This window comes from Patiria miniata, unplaced genomic scaffold (assembly GCF_015706575.1).
Source record: "Patiria miniata isolate m_02_andy unplaced genomic scaffold, ASM1570657v1 HiC_scaffold_19, whole genome shotgun sequence".
In the NCBI taxonomy this organism is placed as follows: domain Eukaryota; kingdom Metazoa; phylum Echinodermata; class Asteroidea; order Valvatida; family Asterinidae; genus Patiria; species Patiria miniata.
The window spans coordinates 7,192,086-7,208,677 of record NW_024037057.1 but is presented as its reverse complement, the minus strand read 5'-3'; the positions used below and the strand labels follow the sequence as shown (position 1 = coordinate 7,208,677).

At 40.9% G+C, this 16,592-nt stretch overlaps 2 protein-coding genes across 2 annotated transcripts; both read right to left on the bottom strand.

Moving 5' to 3' along the window:
• Nucleotides 1-5,385: 5,385 nt before the first annotated feature.
• Nucleotides 5,386-7,868, bottom strand: LOC119725583 (elongation of very long chain fatty acids protein 6-like). The gene is made up of 2 exons (XM_038197047.1): nucleotides 7,704-7,868; nucleotides 5,386-7,306 (listed from the first exon to the last, which is right to left on the bottom strand). Exon 2 carries the CDS (start codon nucleotides 7,247-7,249, stop codon nucleotides 6,302-6,304), a length of 948 nt encoding a protein of 315 aa, XP_038052975.1. The 5' UTR covers nucleotides 7,250-7,306; nucleotides 7,704-7,868; the 3' UTR covers nucleotides 5,386-6,301.
• Nucleotides 7,869-10,238: 2,370 nt separating this feature from the next.
• LOC119725582 (elongation of very long chain fatty acids protein 6-like) lies at nucleotides 10,239-13,666 on the bottom strand. The gene is made up of 2 exons (XM_038197046.1): nucleotides 13,482-13,666; nucleotides 10,239-11,858 (listed from the first exon to the last, which is right to left on the bottom strand). Exon 2 carries the CDS (start codon nucleotides 11,800-11,802, stop codon nucleotides 10,864-10,866), a length of 939 nt encoding a protein of 312 aa, XP_038052974.1. The 5' UTR covers nucleotides 11,803-11,858; nucleotides 13,482-13,666; the 3' UTR covers nucleotides 10,239-10,863.
• Between the last annotated feature and the right edge of the window lie 2,926 nt (nucleotides 13,667-16,592).

The following is a 16,592-nucleotide window of genomic DNA, read 5'->3' as shown; positions in this document are numbered from 1 at the left end:
GCTTCGGTCCAAAATTTTGGCCACCGGTATCAAATTAGGGGAATAATCGTCACAGCGATTTTTGTAAAGGTATACACCTCCAGAGTTGGAAAATGTGTGATAGCATTGCAGCGGTGGCAGCTTTTTGGGTGCTATCACCCTTTTTTTCCAAAACGTCTATCAAAATGCCTGTTACCACTCCAGGGGCGGTATACCTTGCGCATGCGCACTATAATCATTTATGCCCTGATTTGATACTGGCCAAACCCCCAGGCTGATGGCCTACTAGGGCTGTGCATCGGAACCGGGTACCAGAGTACTTGACTGCTGATGTCATAAGTCAGGGTAATATGTCCAAACGCACATGGCCTTACGTAGCGATAGGCACCTTGCCCGCTTTTTCATCCATTTTCCATCCGTCAGAAAAGAAAATAACGGCATCTGTCATATTCCGAGTGATGAATACAGTCAGCTACAAAGCACTGTGCCATTTTTCCAGTCTTATTTATTCTGAATGTCTGAGAAATTTCAACTAGAAAATGGTCACGTGAATCACCCGTGCAAATGACGGTAAAAATTGCGGACGAGACAATGTTTGGACATGTCACGCATTGGAGAAGACCCCGAATGACGTCACACTTCTACGAAGTTTCACACTGGTCTGCAGACATAATGGGCAGGCGTCAGGCTTTGTGAAATGGCTAAACGTTTAAACGTTTAAACAGTACTTAAAATATTTGCTAAATGTTTGCAAAATCAACCACAAAGTCACATCCTTAAATTCCAACATGACTGCAAGATGCATTGTGGGAAGCGCACGGTCAATTTTGGCAACCATATTCTTGATGCACTGCACACAACCAGTAGCAGCTTTTCTGTAGTGTGAATCGCTCAAAATAGGTCAATGGTTTATTATTTTATGAATTATGAGGTCTAGCGAAATTTCCTTTCCTAATCGGCTTGTCAGGGTTTTTTTTTTCTATTAGATACTCAAAAAGTGGTCAGATGTTCTCAACCCCCTCCCCCTTGAAATTTATTAACCCCGCCCTCTCCCTCCACTTCACTCTCTATGCAGTTAAAAGAAGTTTCATATTCTCAATATTTTTCCCCCACCTCTACCACAGAGTGATCTTGTAAATAGTGAATCTTGCTTTTACCGTGAGACTTGAAAAATATACCAGAGTCTTATATAGCGCACTTATCTACCAACAATTAGGTACTCAAGGCGCTGGAAATTATGTCTATTGTTCAAGACAGGTAAATGAAGTTTATGAGAAATATGAGACCCATTATGTAGCACCTTATAAGGGTTTACAAGGTGCTGCGGCGCATATTGCAGCCGCTGCCAGAAACACCGGGGCAAACCCCTTCTCTTAGCGCGATAAGTGTTACTGGGTTCTTTAACGTGTATTACACAACACACGGGACCTACGGCTTAACGTCCCATCCAAAGGACGAAGCAATAATGGTAAAGTACCTTGCTCAAGAGCACAAGCACCATGTTCCCAGGTCAGGATTCGAAGCCATGTACCACGACACACGAGTCGAACACCGTAACCATTGGACCACAGCACCCCGGTTTGCCTTTTTTTTCTTCTAAATTGGAGAAAATCCCAGTTTGAACTTTGGGGAGATTCGGGTTGACAACATTTGACCACATATGCAAATATAACTGAAGAGGGCATGAATTTTTTTTTTATATTTAGATTATATGTATATTTAGTCTTTGATTTATTAGTTTGTTCATATAATTATGAAGATCTTATATCTATCTTAGTTCTGTATAGGGATTGCTGAAAGGTCTGGATTGGCTGTTTTCAAATATTTCTGACTCTGTTTCATGACGTAAGGGCTTTAAATGCAGTCAAAGTAAATTTTGGGAATTATTTTTCTCAGTTTTGTTTGGTCCCATTGCCAGTAAGATTCAATGTTAAAATGTCACAAGATTTCTATAGAGAGCTAAACTGCTGAATTTTCTGCCATTAATGTAATCACAATCATTTCTTGTTCGTATTTAAAATTCTATTTTTAATCATGCTGAAATTATTTCATTGCCCATACTAAGGTACAGAACAAAACCAATTGAAATTTTTCCCAGAAATATAAATATTATTCCATTGAAATATACAATCAGTGCGTATTATGTCTTGCTGTTAAATGAACGTAATAGTATTTTACTATTATCCTTTGAATGAGAGAGATAATACGAAGATATTTATAAATTCTAAGATATTCTTATACTGTTATGAGTATACTGGTAATAAAAAGGTTAAACTTTAGTAGATTTTGATATAACAAATCGTTTTGCCTGATAACAGTTTCAAAGCAATTGTATTTTTCTTTGAGCATAAATTTGTCATGATTTGAACACAAAAACAGCAGAAGGATTCTTCTGTGATAATGCCAGACAAAATACCACAAAAGTCCAGGTTTTCTTATACATGTATTTGAACAAAGTCAGTTTTTATTTACAAATGGAAATATATTGCAAAACAGAAAGTGTTAGTGTTTCTTTAATGTTATCATTCTTTAATCTTACTAAAAAAAAATCTGATGAAACTTGAACCGTAAATCCACAAGAACAACCAAACATCAGAAGTAAAAACTTACAGCAGAGATGTTTTTAAGCCAACTGCAAATTGATAATGTATTTAAAGTACTTTCGTAAATGACGCTCAATGCAAGAAGAATTCAATTTTACATAGACTTTTGTGATTTTTTTATTTTATTTTTTTTAGCGAGATGGTTTGTTTTCGATAGTTTTACTTTTCTGTGTGAAAGCAAAATCACGGCCAGAATCAGTTCAGTCAACTCATAAATTTACAGACTGAAATTATAGGAAATTAAAAAAAAAAAGTTAATGACCATCTGAAGTTGGATTGGAAAACTATTAGATTGTTGCATACTATCTGTGATAATTTTGCCGTTAAAATTCATGGTTTTGATAATCCGAATTGCTTGCCCGCCATTTTGAAAAATACAACAAACAAAACATGATCGGCTGAATTGGTTGAGGTATAAGATTTCGTTTGAAATTAAGTTTTAGGTATTTGACTGTTTCTGGTCTATGTGAAATTCAACTGTTATTTTGGGAAGATTTTTTTTTTAAAGAGAGTTTGTCCTCTTTTTCAACTTTTCAAGTCTGGCACTCCGACCAAATAATTATATTCAACACGGTAAGCTCTGATCTCAAAGGGAGCGTATAGTTTGAATCTTAACTCGGGAAAAAAATGTTGCAACCTGACGCCACTTTTTCCCTCATATATCATCTCAGTGAAGGACTCGAAGGTCAGTCATTGCAAAAATGATGATAAGACATGAATCTCGGACTGAGAAACATTTCCAATTTCGTTAGGAAATACATGTTTTTAAAAAAAATTCTTGACTCTCCATAGACTTTGTACACAACCGCTGAAGTGGCGTCAGGTTGCAACATTTTTTCGCTTAGTTCGCGTGCCACAATATAGACCCTTATACGAACTCAAAAAAGTTGCACTTCTACACGTTTTGCGTCACTAATAAATATTTTCCCCCTTTTTAATGGGATTTTAGTTTGAAATATTTTGATTATTGTGGCACTATTGAATACCCAAAAGAAAAATAAATAGTTCCTTTTTTGTAAGAAATTTAAAATTTTGAGATGTTTGCCGTCTTCGTCATGATTAAAACATACTTGTTAAATTATATTTATGTAGGCCTACTGTATAATTATATACATCATAAACATGTTCATGTTATCACGGACCATTTACATGTAAATGTCCGTGATGTTATGCAGTGAATATGAGAATCACTTTATCTGTGGTGAAGTGAGAATTAAAAAAAAAATAAGAAAAAAAATACAATTTAAAGAATGATTTACTTCATTTATTTTGTGTCCGATTCATTTCTGTATAATTTGAATTTACCAAATTGTTTAAGAAATTCTCATATTTCAAAACTATCCCAACCCTGCTCTAAAACCCAGCTAAGAAAATTCGGAATTCAAAAAGTTAGCAGTAGAGTTGCTTTTGGGTGTAGTTTATTTTCATTTTGTTTACCATTGAGATCGAGATCACCCACCTAAAATCTGTTTAGACAAAAAATTTTTCCTTTTTCTTGTTTGGTCAAATACAAACCCTCAAAATTATGACAATCGTGTCTCTCAACTGCGATAAAACGAACCCCAGAACAAAGCCTTTTACTTCCGGAGCAGACGATATATATCGGCCAAATCTTTTTAACTGGCGGGAAAAGTGTTCTTCACTCCGACCACAAAGTGATGCGCGCGTCCTTGTCTGTTCTCTGCCAGGTGGAATGAACCAATCATATCACACGTATAAAAAGATACTTGGGCTTGTTTTCTTCATGTACAAAACATCGTTGCACGGAGTAGCGACGGATGGAGAAAGTTTGGTCGGCAGTTTCTGTCAAGTTTTGTCCGGCAAATTTTATCCTTGGCGGGCTAATTTTGACTGAACTTTGAAGAATCATGCATGGACAGGAGTATAACATGGAGTGTTGTTCTTCAAAAAAATGTATGGGAAATTCGCAAGCAACTTCAGGAAGAAATGGGAATAGGCCTACAACATTATCTTACCTGTTTGAAATGAAGACGAATCGCAGCACTGGACTATACGCCGGTTGTTCGTGGGACCATGGTGGGACCATCATGCGGCACAATTTTCAGGCACCGACCGAGACATTTTGAGAGGTAAGACTGATTAAAATTCACCTCTAACATTATACCCAAGTTGAGTAGGCATAAGTCTCAGGAATTTACGTTGTTAATAATTTTCTGGCTTATCAGTGGAATATCGCGGTGTGAAGTGCGATTGTCAAGTGAAATTTCATTTTTAAAACAAAGTGTGAAAAACGCACTTGACTTTGACCCTCGACTCCGGTATCCACCCTACTTCAACCCCAAACCCTTCCACCATTTTACTAGCAATGTATTGCATTAAATTGCTTCGAAAAATGCTAGACATAAAGTTGCCATACATCGATTACAGCATGTATGTAAATCTGATTTTGAATAAGTGAAATAATGTCACATACAGCTTCCTGAGTTGTTTATGCAGCGCCACCATGTGCCCGGTGCTAACATGATCCCCAGGGGCCCGGGAGGGGGGGGGGGGGGGGGGTGTTATAATATTGTACGCCACTGATCCCCCCCCCCCCGAACCACCACCAAAACTGTATTTTGCACTTGCTGTGTGTTGAACATGGGTAACAAAATATTTTCAAGGGATTTTGATTTCCAATAATCTATCTGGCCTTGACAACTTTATGTTGATACAATATTCTTTGCAGTAACTTATCCTATATTAAGATATGGGGATTTTTTTATGGGGGGAGTGTTTCCATCACAAAAGTGAACAGTTTCTTTGCCTCACAGTAAGTTGTAGAAGGAAATCCAAAACAGTATAGTTGAACAATAAATTGACATCATTTTAATAAATTATTTATTTTCTTTCTCATTTACCGTTATTTTTACATTCTTCGACGGTCAACACTTGGAAAAACAAAACAAAATTGTTCAAGTCATAACTACATGAACTCTTTCTTCCTTTCCAAATAACATCCAAAAAATGCTTCTCACAAAAACAAAATTGCATAAAATAATTATGCTTGTCTCTGTATTCTGTCTCCTTACTATTAATGTCAGCCTTTCTTCCAATTTAACACACCTTAATTAGCACCCAAATTTCTCTCTTGTATAAAACGAATACAAAAACGAAATTTATGAAAAACGAAAAAAAAATGTAAGAGGCAAACATGGTGAATCCTTTGTTCCGTTTTCAAGTAACATTAAAAACTTCAAAATCATTATCTAAGTTATCAGCTTCCAAATTGCAATTGGCGTTGTAAATTTCTACATCAAAAATGAACAATAATCATAAATTTCAGTACACCGAACACTCTTTGATGGGTCAACGTGTCCTTATTTTTTTAGTACTGGTCGTTGTAACAGTTTGGTCTTTTTTTTTAGTTCAATTCAATTAAATGTATTAAAATAAAATATTTCAATTAAATTAAGGCAAAGTTCTCAACTGAAAATAGTAGCGAATACTAACGCTGAGCATGCCTGTCTGGACATAAATACAACCTATAGGTTTAACATTTTCAAAAAAAGTAAATTTTATAAAACATTGAAACAATATTATTGACACAAACGGATTGGCAAAATAATCACATGTATAACATGAGACACAAGCTGGAATGAACGAATGCAAATAGCCATTTCGACTTCATTGTAGGCCTAGAAACGAGTGAAAGCATCATTAAAGACTATTATGCTAAAACTGGGAGAAAAGCTGTTGCTTTAACATTTTAAACCTGTTTAACGCGGACTACTAAACCTGGTCAAGTCCCTCTGACGGATATCTTGATCGTTGTCCACGTTAGTCACGTGACCATTGGTGACGTGGTTACTGAACCCGTTCGCCTGGTTATCGGGCTTACTATCAGCCTTAACCGGTTTAGGAGCTGCGCGTTTACTACCGAAGTACGACGTGTAGAAAAAGTTCCCGAAAAGCAACAGGTAGCTGAAGTATAGAATGACAGCGAGCGTTAGCTGCCGTTGATCGATTTGGCACGTCACCCCGCTAAGGCGCATGACGGCCGCGTAACCGACCAGAATATTACCCATGATCATCTGGAAGATCTGGAGAGAGGTAATTGCCATGGCAACGACTTTGGGGAGGCGGAAGCCGACTGCACGGATGCCGTAGTACGGGTACATGAGGCCGTGGACGAAGTAGTTCATCGCGGTGAACCAGACTCCAGGGGCGCCCAGCTCACTGTAGACGGCGAAGACGAAGAGCGGCACGGTGGCGTGGTGGTACCAGTGCAGGAAAATTAACTTCTGCTTCCGGAGGACGATGAAGAGAGTGTCTCCGAGCTCAGGGATCTTGGAGAGGGTGAAGAGCAGACCCCAGATGCCGAGGAAATCCTTGTGGTAGTAGACGTTGTCGCAGACGGTGGAGTGCCACCCGTTGTAAAAGAGAGCCTTCGAGAAGACGGGGACGATTCTCCAGGCTCCGATGAGACTGAAGCCGCCCAACAGGATGTTCCAGAGGATCAGCGGGCCCTTCAGACGGTACGCCGGGCGGTCTTGCATCCACCTTCGCCCGGCGAAGACGAGGAGGACGTACACGATGGAGATGGGGATGATCCAGACGCGGTACTCCTTCAGGACGTCGGTGCAGGAGACAGCATCGAAGTCCTCTTCGAAGCTAAACCTCTCGGCCGGCCCGATGCCGCTGTAGACGAGATGTCCTGTGTCCATGGCCGCTGTTGCAGTGTGACTGCAGACGCAGAGGAATTTTGTGGAGTAATCTTCTGTCTGTAAATAAAAGGGAACACTACATGTAACATTTCATTTCATTTTTAAACCTTTCATTTAATGATAGCTAAATTTAATGACAGCTGTTGAAAAAAAAACCCAAAAAACCTTTTAACTACTTGTCATCATTCTCATTTCAATGAACCTAGTAATCTTCAACGATCGGCGCATCCTTAAATAAGCAGCTTATCGCTTAATTGTCACCGTCACACACAAGCAATGCACATTGCACGAGTACCTCATTGCATAGAGTAGCGAGTCTAGGGCGTGAAGGCGACCGCATTGTAGTTACAGGCCAAACGGTGCAAACGTGAGGCTCAGTGCAAATTGCAAAAACATACACTAAAGCTGAATAAGTATAAAAATTACTATTATTCACGTTAATATAGAAACTTACCGTTTCGGTCAGAATACGGAGGTTGAATTTTCTACACTCTGAGAAAAGAAGCAACGGTCTTGATTGCACGCTGTCGAACCGTGCAATGACCGAAGTCCGAAAAGAGTGCCGGTATAATCCTTCATCATCCGATGATACCAGGATCTAGCAATAAAGAGGATTAAAGACCATGTATTGCCAGGCAGGCAGTGAGCATGCGCAGGGGGAAGCAGTCGATCTGACGAGCCGAGCACGCAACTCTTCTCAGAAAAAAAAACATCGGATGATCGTCATCCGGCCAACCAGCAAGTTGCCAACCCGAACGTACGTGCACGCAACAATGCTCTTGGCCATGCGGAAAAGAAAACCCGTTTCTGCGTTGCGTTCACCATGCAAGTCTACTCCACGATGATTAATAATCCCACTCCATGATATTTTTTAAAATAAAAAAAACCTTTCATGGAGGTCTTTAAATCCCGGTGACCAGGTATAAACAGCGTCTTTTTTTCTAGAGTTCTTAAAGATGCTTCTTGACCGTATAGGGAATTATGTTGCCGTAAATTGAGGAACACGTACTGCAGTGGCCGAAACGTTTCCCCGTGTACTATTCGATTGTCTGAAGATAGGCGCCCGGCAAAACATATAGAATGGGCACCTGCAGCATTTAATTGATTGAAAATGCTAAAATGTTATGAATTTCAACATTTTGAACTATTTAAACAGTGGCGTAACTATAAAGAGGAAATCCCCATACAGTCACTTGAGGCCTAGGCGTTTCTACCCGTGTGCCACAGCCGGTTGAAAGTTGGACTAGAAAAAAAAGAATATTTATTGAGAACACACGAGGAAACATTAAGGGCCGACTGTAGAAAAATATACACAGTTTAATTAAAGTGCCTGCCCTTCCCGAAAATTGCCCGTCATTATTTTGGCCATGCATAGTTTTAAGTTTTGTTTTACTACTGTATTATAATGATTACTTATCAAATTTGGGCGAGGGCCGGATCGTGCTATGCCTCACTATCTCGCCCACCCGCATTATTTACACAGTGGCATTATTTAGCATTATTCACACAGTGTCAACTTCGTGTCAAATCTTTATTTTATGACCTATAGGCAAATTACATACAAGCGACGAATATTGAACTCCTGCTCGCCCTGTCTTAGACTTGAAATCAAGTCTGTAATGAGTGGTTTTAATCGCGTCTGCCGCGCGTGACTCAACTGCCAAGCTCTGTGCCGGGGGTACGACGTACCGCGTGCTGTCCTAGTAGCGCGCGGGGACGCTACGTACATTGACCCCATGCGTGTGCGATCCCGGGATCCCATGCGTGTGCTGCATAACATGCCGCGCGGTAGTACATGAATGGTTGTAGCGCTCATGTTGCATGAACGGCGGTGGTATGCGGATTCTGGCGCTGATGCGATGACGGACATAAACCACTATAGTCTAACGACTTGTCATCAAGTCTAGCCCTGTCTGCGCTCATGTATAGTTCATTGTCACAAGGGAATTTGTACCTTCGCATATTAAATTGTCTCTTGCAAACGTGTCGTTAAATTTGTAGATTATTCAGAACAAAGATTATTCATGACAGGCAATTGAAACTCGTGTTAGTATATCCTGCCGAAATTATTATCAACAAAAAGCAGCAACAGCAGCAAAGTGACACAGTTAATTGCGAGTAGGCCTATCCGTGTGGGGCGGATCGTAGGATGACCATGGGCTATTATGGTTGCAGACCAGTAAATACATTTCCATAGACCCAATGATAAATGTCCCCACTTCAGAAATTCAGGAAAAATACATGTACTCACAACTGTCCAATGTGTGTGAGAGACGCGCATCAAATTAAAGCTTATTCCATAATCTTTCATTTTCTTTTCAATTTTTGGGGGGTAATCTGATGTAATTTGGGAGAAATTTCCATCCGAAGATGATCACCCCTTAAAATAGTCCTGAAATCCGTCGCCATTTTGAAAAACGGTGCCTACACTCCATTGCAAAGTAGAGCGCTTTTCGGGCCCCAATTTCATTTAAATTTCACAGAAACACAAGTTCACGGTCCTGTGCACGGCTTCCACCCTTAGTTTGTTTGGACAAACCCTCAAGTTCATGGCCCACAATATGCTCATTGAGGGAATGCAAATCGCGATTTGGCCGGCGTAGCCAATTTTGGACCGATTTACCGGTCTGCAACCTCATTCACGAGTCGGCCATGTTAAATTGAAAGCACGGTAAAATCTTCATTTTTGGAACTTGCGAAGAAAAACGAAAGCATTGACATAAACCCTAGGCCTAATGTTTATAGCCACATTAAAAAAAAATTGAAACGGGCCAGAATGCCTAAATAGTCTGGCACCATCCCATTCAACAGTTCGCAATTTATGAACTATATTCCCGAACAGCGGGATTTATAACTAGAAAGTTCATTGTGTAAAGTATATAACGTGGGCCTTTGCAAATTGTACACAAAAGCGAAGGATGCAAAATGTATTACATGACATTGATCAAATACTATTAACGTTGACATTAATGATTCCAGACAAAAATTGTTTCCATCAAACATCAAGGTGGTAGACGTTAAAATCATCCATTTTATTTGCACAAAAATTAACATAGTCACACAAATCTTGATATTTTTTAATTCAATACAATTACATTCATCACAAAATATAAAACGTTTTCGTCCTTTAAATTTTCAATACAAACAATAACTAAAACACCATTATATGGTCCAAGCTTGGGCAACTGCTCCAAACAAAGGAATATCAAAAACTTATTCAAATTTTCGAGAACATTTAAACAATGTTTTAGAGTTCCTCATTCAGACAAATACTTTTTGTGTAGTTCACGAGAATGTTTTAATATTGCAAGTTCACAATGGATCGGATTTTCTCTTCAAATCCGGTTCGTTAGTAAAATCGTCATACGTGCACGCGCGCGCTCCATGATTACTGGCGCCCATTGGATAAACACTCCAGTTGCGTTAACTTCCGGTTCCAATGGTTCCAATGCTACTTAATGCCATTGGGCGGGGTTTAATGCCATTGGGCGAGGTTTAAACTGCAGTGACGTCACACTTACGAACCAGATACTATTTTGGTAACACTGTGCTTTAACATTCAGTTAAATTTCGAGCAACAATTATTTTAACAAAACAACTTGTAACAACTTCATTCACGATCGACCGTCCGTCTTCGTGTTTTCGTTTCGATCAAATTCCCTTTTGCGGAGGCCTTTGTCAGCATCAGTGTTAATAGGATGAACTTTGACCCCGTTAGTGGAGCCGTTCGATTGGCTGTCTGGCTTGATCGGCGCGCGCTTGCTTCCGAAATAAGCCGAGTGGAAGAACTGCGCGAACAGGACCATGTAGCTGAAATACAGGGCTATGGAAACCGCCAGCACCCAGTGGCTAATGTGACAAGACACCCCGTTGAAGTGCATGACCGCTGCGTGGATGACCAACACATTGCCCATCAGCATCTGGACAATCTGAAGAGATGTGATCGTCATGGCAACGAACTTGGGCAAGCGGTAGCCGGCCGCACGGACGCCGAAGTACGGGTACATGAGGCCGTGGACGAAGTAGTTCATCGCGGTGAACCAGACTCCGGGGGCGGCGCGATCGCCGTAGACAGCGAAGACGAAGAGCGGCACGCTGGCGTGGTGGTACCAGTGGAGGAACATCAACTTCTGCTTCCGAAGGACGATGAAGAAAGTGTCTCCGAGCTCAGGGATCTTGGAGAGGGTAAAGAGCAGACCCCAGATGCCAACGAAATCCTTGTGGTAGTAGACGTTGTCGCAGACAGTGGAGTGCCACCCGTTGTAGTACAGAGCCGTGGCGAGAACAGGAACGCTGCGCCACACCCCAAAGAGACTGAAACCCCCGAGCAAGACGTTCCAGAGGATCAACAGAACCTTAAGACGATACGGCTGGCGGTGCTCCATCCATCTACGGCCAGAGAAGACCAGAAGGACGTAGACTGCCGCGACGTAGAGGCTTAGGGCTCGGTGGTCTTTGACCCAGGCTACCCAGGAATCCACGTCGAAGTTCTCCTCGAACGTGAACCTGTCTGCCGGCTGGATGCCGTTGTAGTTCAACTGTCCACCGCTCATTGTAGATGTAAGAATTCTGTTATTCTGCCAGTTGTACTATAAGCTATTGGTCCTGCCTGTTGACAAAAATGACAAAATGCACCGTTTTAGTCCCGGTACGATGGACTCCTGGAAATAAGACTATAGTGCAGGAAACGTATAGTTGCGCGTCCTTCGTATTACATCCATGGCCATGCAGTAAAGGACAGATAGTGTACACACTGGTTCAAGAGCAACATTATCTCAAATTTCTCTTCTGAACCGAACAAAGATTAATATTTTGACATATTTATGTACACGCGCTCTTAATTCACAGGGTGTATTTTTTTCCTCGTAAATTAGTATTAAGATTTTTCACTCTCACGCTAGAGTTTTAATGTTAAACGAGTTTAACAATGCGTGGGGGTGTTGTGGTCCAATGGTTACGGTGTTTGACTCGTGTGCCGTGGTACACGGGTTCGAATCCTGATCGTGGGAACATATGGTGCTTGTGCTCTTGAGCAAGGCACTTTACCATTATTGCTTCGTCCTTCGGATGGGACGTATAGGTCCCGTGTGTTGTGTATTAAAATGCACGTTAAAGAACCCAGTAACACTTATCGCTAAGAGAAGGGGTTTGCCCCGGTGTTTCTGGCAGTGGCTGCAATATGCGCCGCAGCACCTTGTAAACCCTTATAACTAGGCGCTACATAATGGGTCTCATTTACCTGTCTATAATTTCCAGCGCGTGCGCTATATACGGAGTCTGGTGTCATATGAAAATCGGACTCGTATGAAATTCGGACTCTTTTTCCCTTTTATTGGTTAAACCCTCTCACGTGACCGGTCCCTCTCCTCATTATTTATGCATGAGCATGCGCAATACCACCAATGAGTCCGTATTTCATAAAACCTAAATTCATGCTACACCGGTATTATTATTATAGGGCCTACGTAGTTTAAAATTTGGGCCACAGTTTGGTCAGCGTTTATGATAATCAGACGACACGCAAACAGCCCCTAGCCAAAACTGCCAGTGCAATTGGATGTATTAATAATACAGCGCCACCAATAATTCCTTGATGAGTGGGTAAGGGCGTGTCAGTAGAATTGGACAAAATTTGAATATAAAAATTCGCAGGTTCAGTATACAAAAAAAAACAAGTTCGCCATTCGGATAGAATAAAGATAGGCGAATAAAAATTGGCTGCAATTTTGAGGGGCCCCGTCAGCCGTCATCAATGGCCGGCCTTAATTAATCCATGGAGGTAGAATTTCCTCCATGGGTGACACGCACGTGGATACATGCATGCAATATAAAAAGGGACCATGAAAGGTGCGGTGTACCGGCGCACTAGTGCGTCTCGTGCTGGCTATTTCACCAAACCCACGTAGGCCTATACATACATCTTAAAATTTTGATGAGAAATTGACAATGCCCATGGTGTGCCTTAATTAATCAGCCTTTTACGGGCCGTGCGGGCATGTGCGGCCTTATATCCAAGTGCTACTTTATCTTGTGTGTAAGCCGGCCTCGTCATGGCTTTATCGTATATACAACAGTAGCCCTACTGTCTACTGAGATTGCAATTCTCTGATTGATGTGCCCATCTTCGATAAAATTGGTAATCCTACTCCTCGCGAATGCATAATGATCCATTAGTATGTACATTAAGGCCCTAGATCTTCAATTTGAAAAACCATATGCCAACAAAACTCACCTTTTAACCGCGCAAAAAATTCACCGACACCACGGATATCTTCAGAACAGAGCCAGACGTCGTACAGACAAAGTTTACGTGAATACAAGATCTTCATGCATAAATAAATATCACAAGGACGCGGTTGACTGAACAGAACACACGCGCACACAACTTATTACATTGTGTCAGCACAGCATCACGTTATCATCGTACGATTTTTTCAGAGCATCAGTCCACCACGTGCGCGTGCTAATGTGTATATTTTGAGGTCAAGCGAAAATAAAAAGTTGTTACTCAACCAACGGAAGATTGAAATCATACATTTTTTCATACATCGCAAATTCTGAAAGTTTAAACCATTTTTTCGTCTGTCATAATTCATAAGGCACTGAGGCAGCATTTTGTAGATAAATTCCATCTATCGCAGTGGTGTGTAGCTCGTATAGAAAGCTGACGGCTGTGTGAATTAATTTTACTGATTCCTTAGATTCTCAGTTATTATAAAAATTGATCGTCTAATTGGCCCTAAAATCAACGAATGTTTTAATTTTCCTTGTTGGCAGTTAACGTGACGTTTAACGTTTTTGCAATTAGAGGCAGCCAAAAATAGGCCTGTAGCAGAAAATTAAGTTCGGGCCACGCACCAAGTTATATGCGTGAAAAAAATATGCAGACTTGTGCAAAAAACAAAGTTCACAGTCGCAACTGAGTAACAAGATTTTTGTCTACTAATTTTTTTTATGCGGCCTAGACTTGTGCAGACTAGACCTTGAAGTTTGCACTGAGCTACGCGGCGCCGCGGACCGTACCGGTGGGCCCACTACTATTGCGCACCGAGACTAGCATTTGCAGGTATGACGTAATAATTACGTACCCCGTCCGATGATGGTCCGATCATGGAGGAATAAAAACACCCGATCGAGGCCTCGATAAGCTAGTTAATTCCTTCTTCGATCTTTACCCCATGCTGAAGCGCTTGTCCTGAGTAAATTATCCCAGCTACATGTATTTAATAAATGACATTGTTTGCATCGTAGGCTACCCCAGGAGGTGCAGATGCGTATCCAGGATTCTCACAATGAAAAAAGAGGGTGGGGGTGAGGGTGGGGGTGGGGGTGAGGGTGGGGGTGGGGGAGGGGGCGCCGGTGCCCAATTTCTATTAAACACGTTGACCATGCATGGTATAACTATATAACACATTTCCAGTGGGGTGTCGATTTTTTTAAGGGGGGGGGGGAGAAAAGTAGAATACACAATTAATTTTTTTTAAATTTTCGATCGGCTTTTCTGAAATGAGAAAAGCAGATGGCCACTTTTCGGACGCTTCAAAATCTGCTTTTTTTCCAGGTAGCAGCCGAAAAGCAGAATATCGGGGGGAATTCGAAAACGTTCCATCTGATTTTCTGCCGTAGGCTACTCGAGCAAGAGAAAAGCAGATGTCCACTTTTCGTCCGCCAGCTATAAAATATGAAAATTCAGAAAAGCTGAAAGTAGGTGTTTTTTTGGTGTCATTTCCCCCCATAAAAATATAGGGTAGGGGCTGTCAGAATAGGGCAGGTAGGGAAACCGGAAGCAGAACAATTTTTTGGCCTCAGTGTTACTTTTTATGATGACTGCATGTTAAAGTTCAATGAACATTGCATATCATTAACCATCATTAGTGATTTAAAAGTTCATCCGCGCAGTGTGGGCAAGGGTCGCACGCCACAGAGTTCAAAAGTCATAATCAATAAGCTTGTGTCATTACATCATAATCGACGTACTCTGCCCATAGATGATAGCATGGAAGATAATACAGTCGAGTCTCGCTCAAGGGCGGATCCAGGGGGGCCAAAGGGGGCCATGCTCCCCCCCCCCCAAAAAAAAACAACCGAAACCAATTTTTTTTTTGTATGTGACATCGCAATAAAGGCAGGCAATGAGTACACCACCATCTTTTCCTCAAAAAAACATTGGTTAAAGTGGTCAGAAATTGCCTCAGATCGCACCACAGAGCATCTAGAATCCAAAAAAAATTCGGGGCCCTTAAGCAGGCCCCGAACCCCACGCCGTAATTTTTTTGACCCACTTTTTGGGGGGACCAACAATTTTTTTGGCCCCCCCCCCCAAAAAAATTGTGTTCTGGATCCGCCCTTGGTCTCGCTATTACAAACTCGTTCGGACCTAGCCAAATTGTTTGTAATATCAGAATTTTGTATTAAGAGGAACACTAGTCCCATTCATTGTGCACATAAATGCACAGTTCGGACCAAGACTTTTGTTTGTTATAACCAGAATTTGTATTAACAGAGTTTGTACTAACGAGAGTCCACTGTAATAATACAGTCGACTCTCGTTATAACAAACTCGTTCGGACCTAGCCAAATTGTTTGTTATATCAGAATTTTGTATTAAGAGGAACACCAGTCCCATTCATTGTGCACATAAATGCACAGTTCGGACCAAGACTTTATGTTTGTTATAACCAGAATTTGTATTAACAGAGTTTGTACTAACGAGAGTCCAATGTAATAATACCACAATGTAATCATCATGCACACAAAAAGTGGACCACGTTTCCCAAAAGTTGATGCGTGAACTTAAAAAGAGTAGTCCGCACACAAGTTTTGATATGTTTAAAAAAAAAAAAAAATTAAAGATGTTTTTCCAATCACGCTTTTTTTCTTCTACGATCAAACTATACTTTGAGCAGGGGATGTTACCACAGAGTGAATTGTTTTGTTCTTTTTATTTATGCTCAAAGTTTGGGACCGGCATTTCGCAACTCTCCCTACACCTCTGTTAAAGGGAAAATACAACATTTGCAAACATCAAAAAATAAAACTACCAAATCATTTTGAAATACCTTGCTGGACTGTGAGTGAATGACAGTGTAAAGCATCCTGTAAAATCATGGCACCTGGTATACTGTCATTTTCAAGAAAAGTGGTATTTTTGTATCAATTTCCAACGCTGATCGGCCGATCAGCGTTGGAAAAAACTGGCTTTTTTTCAAATACTGGCCCCAATTGACCATCGCACTCGTTTGCAATCGATTACAAACCTATGAACGAGTACGAGCCAGCTAGACTTGTTCCCTGACCTTACAATTCCCCAATGTATGTAAACTGCTCTGTTTCTTCTTATATG

Coding starts and splice junctions, on each gene's coding strand:
- LOC119725583 (XM_038197047.1), bottom strand. CDS start 7,249: ATGGACACAGGACATCTCGTCTACAGCGGCATCGGGCCGGCCGAGAGG.
- LOC119725582 (XM_038197046.1), bottom strand. CDS start 11,802: ATGAGCGGTGGACAGTTGAACTACAACGGCATCCAGCCGGCAGACAGG.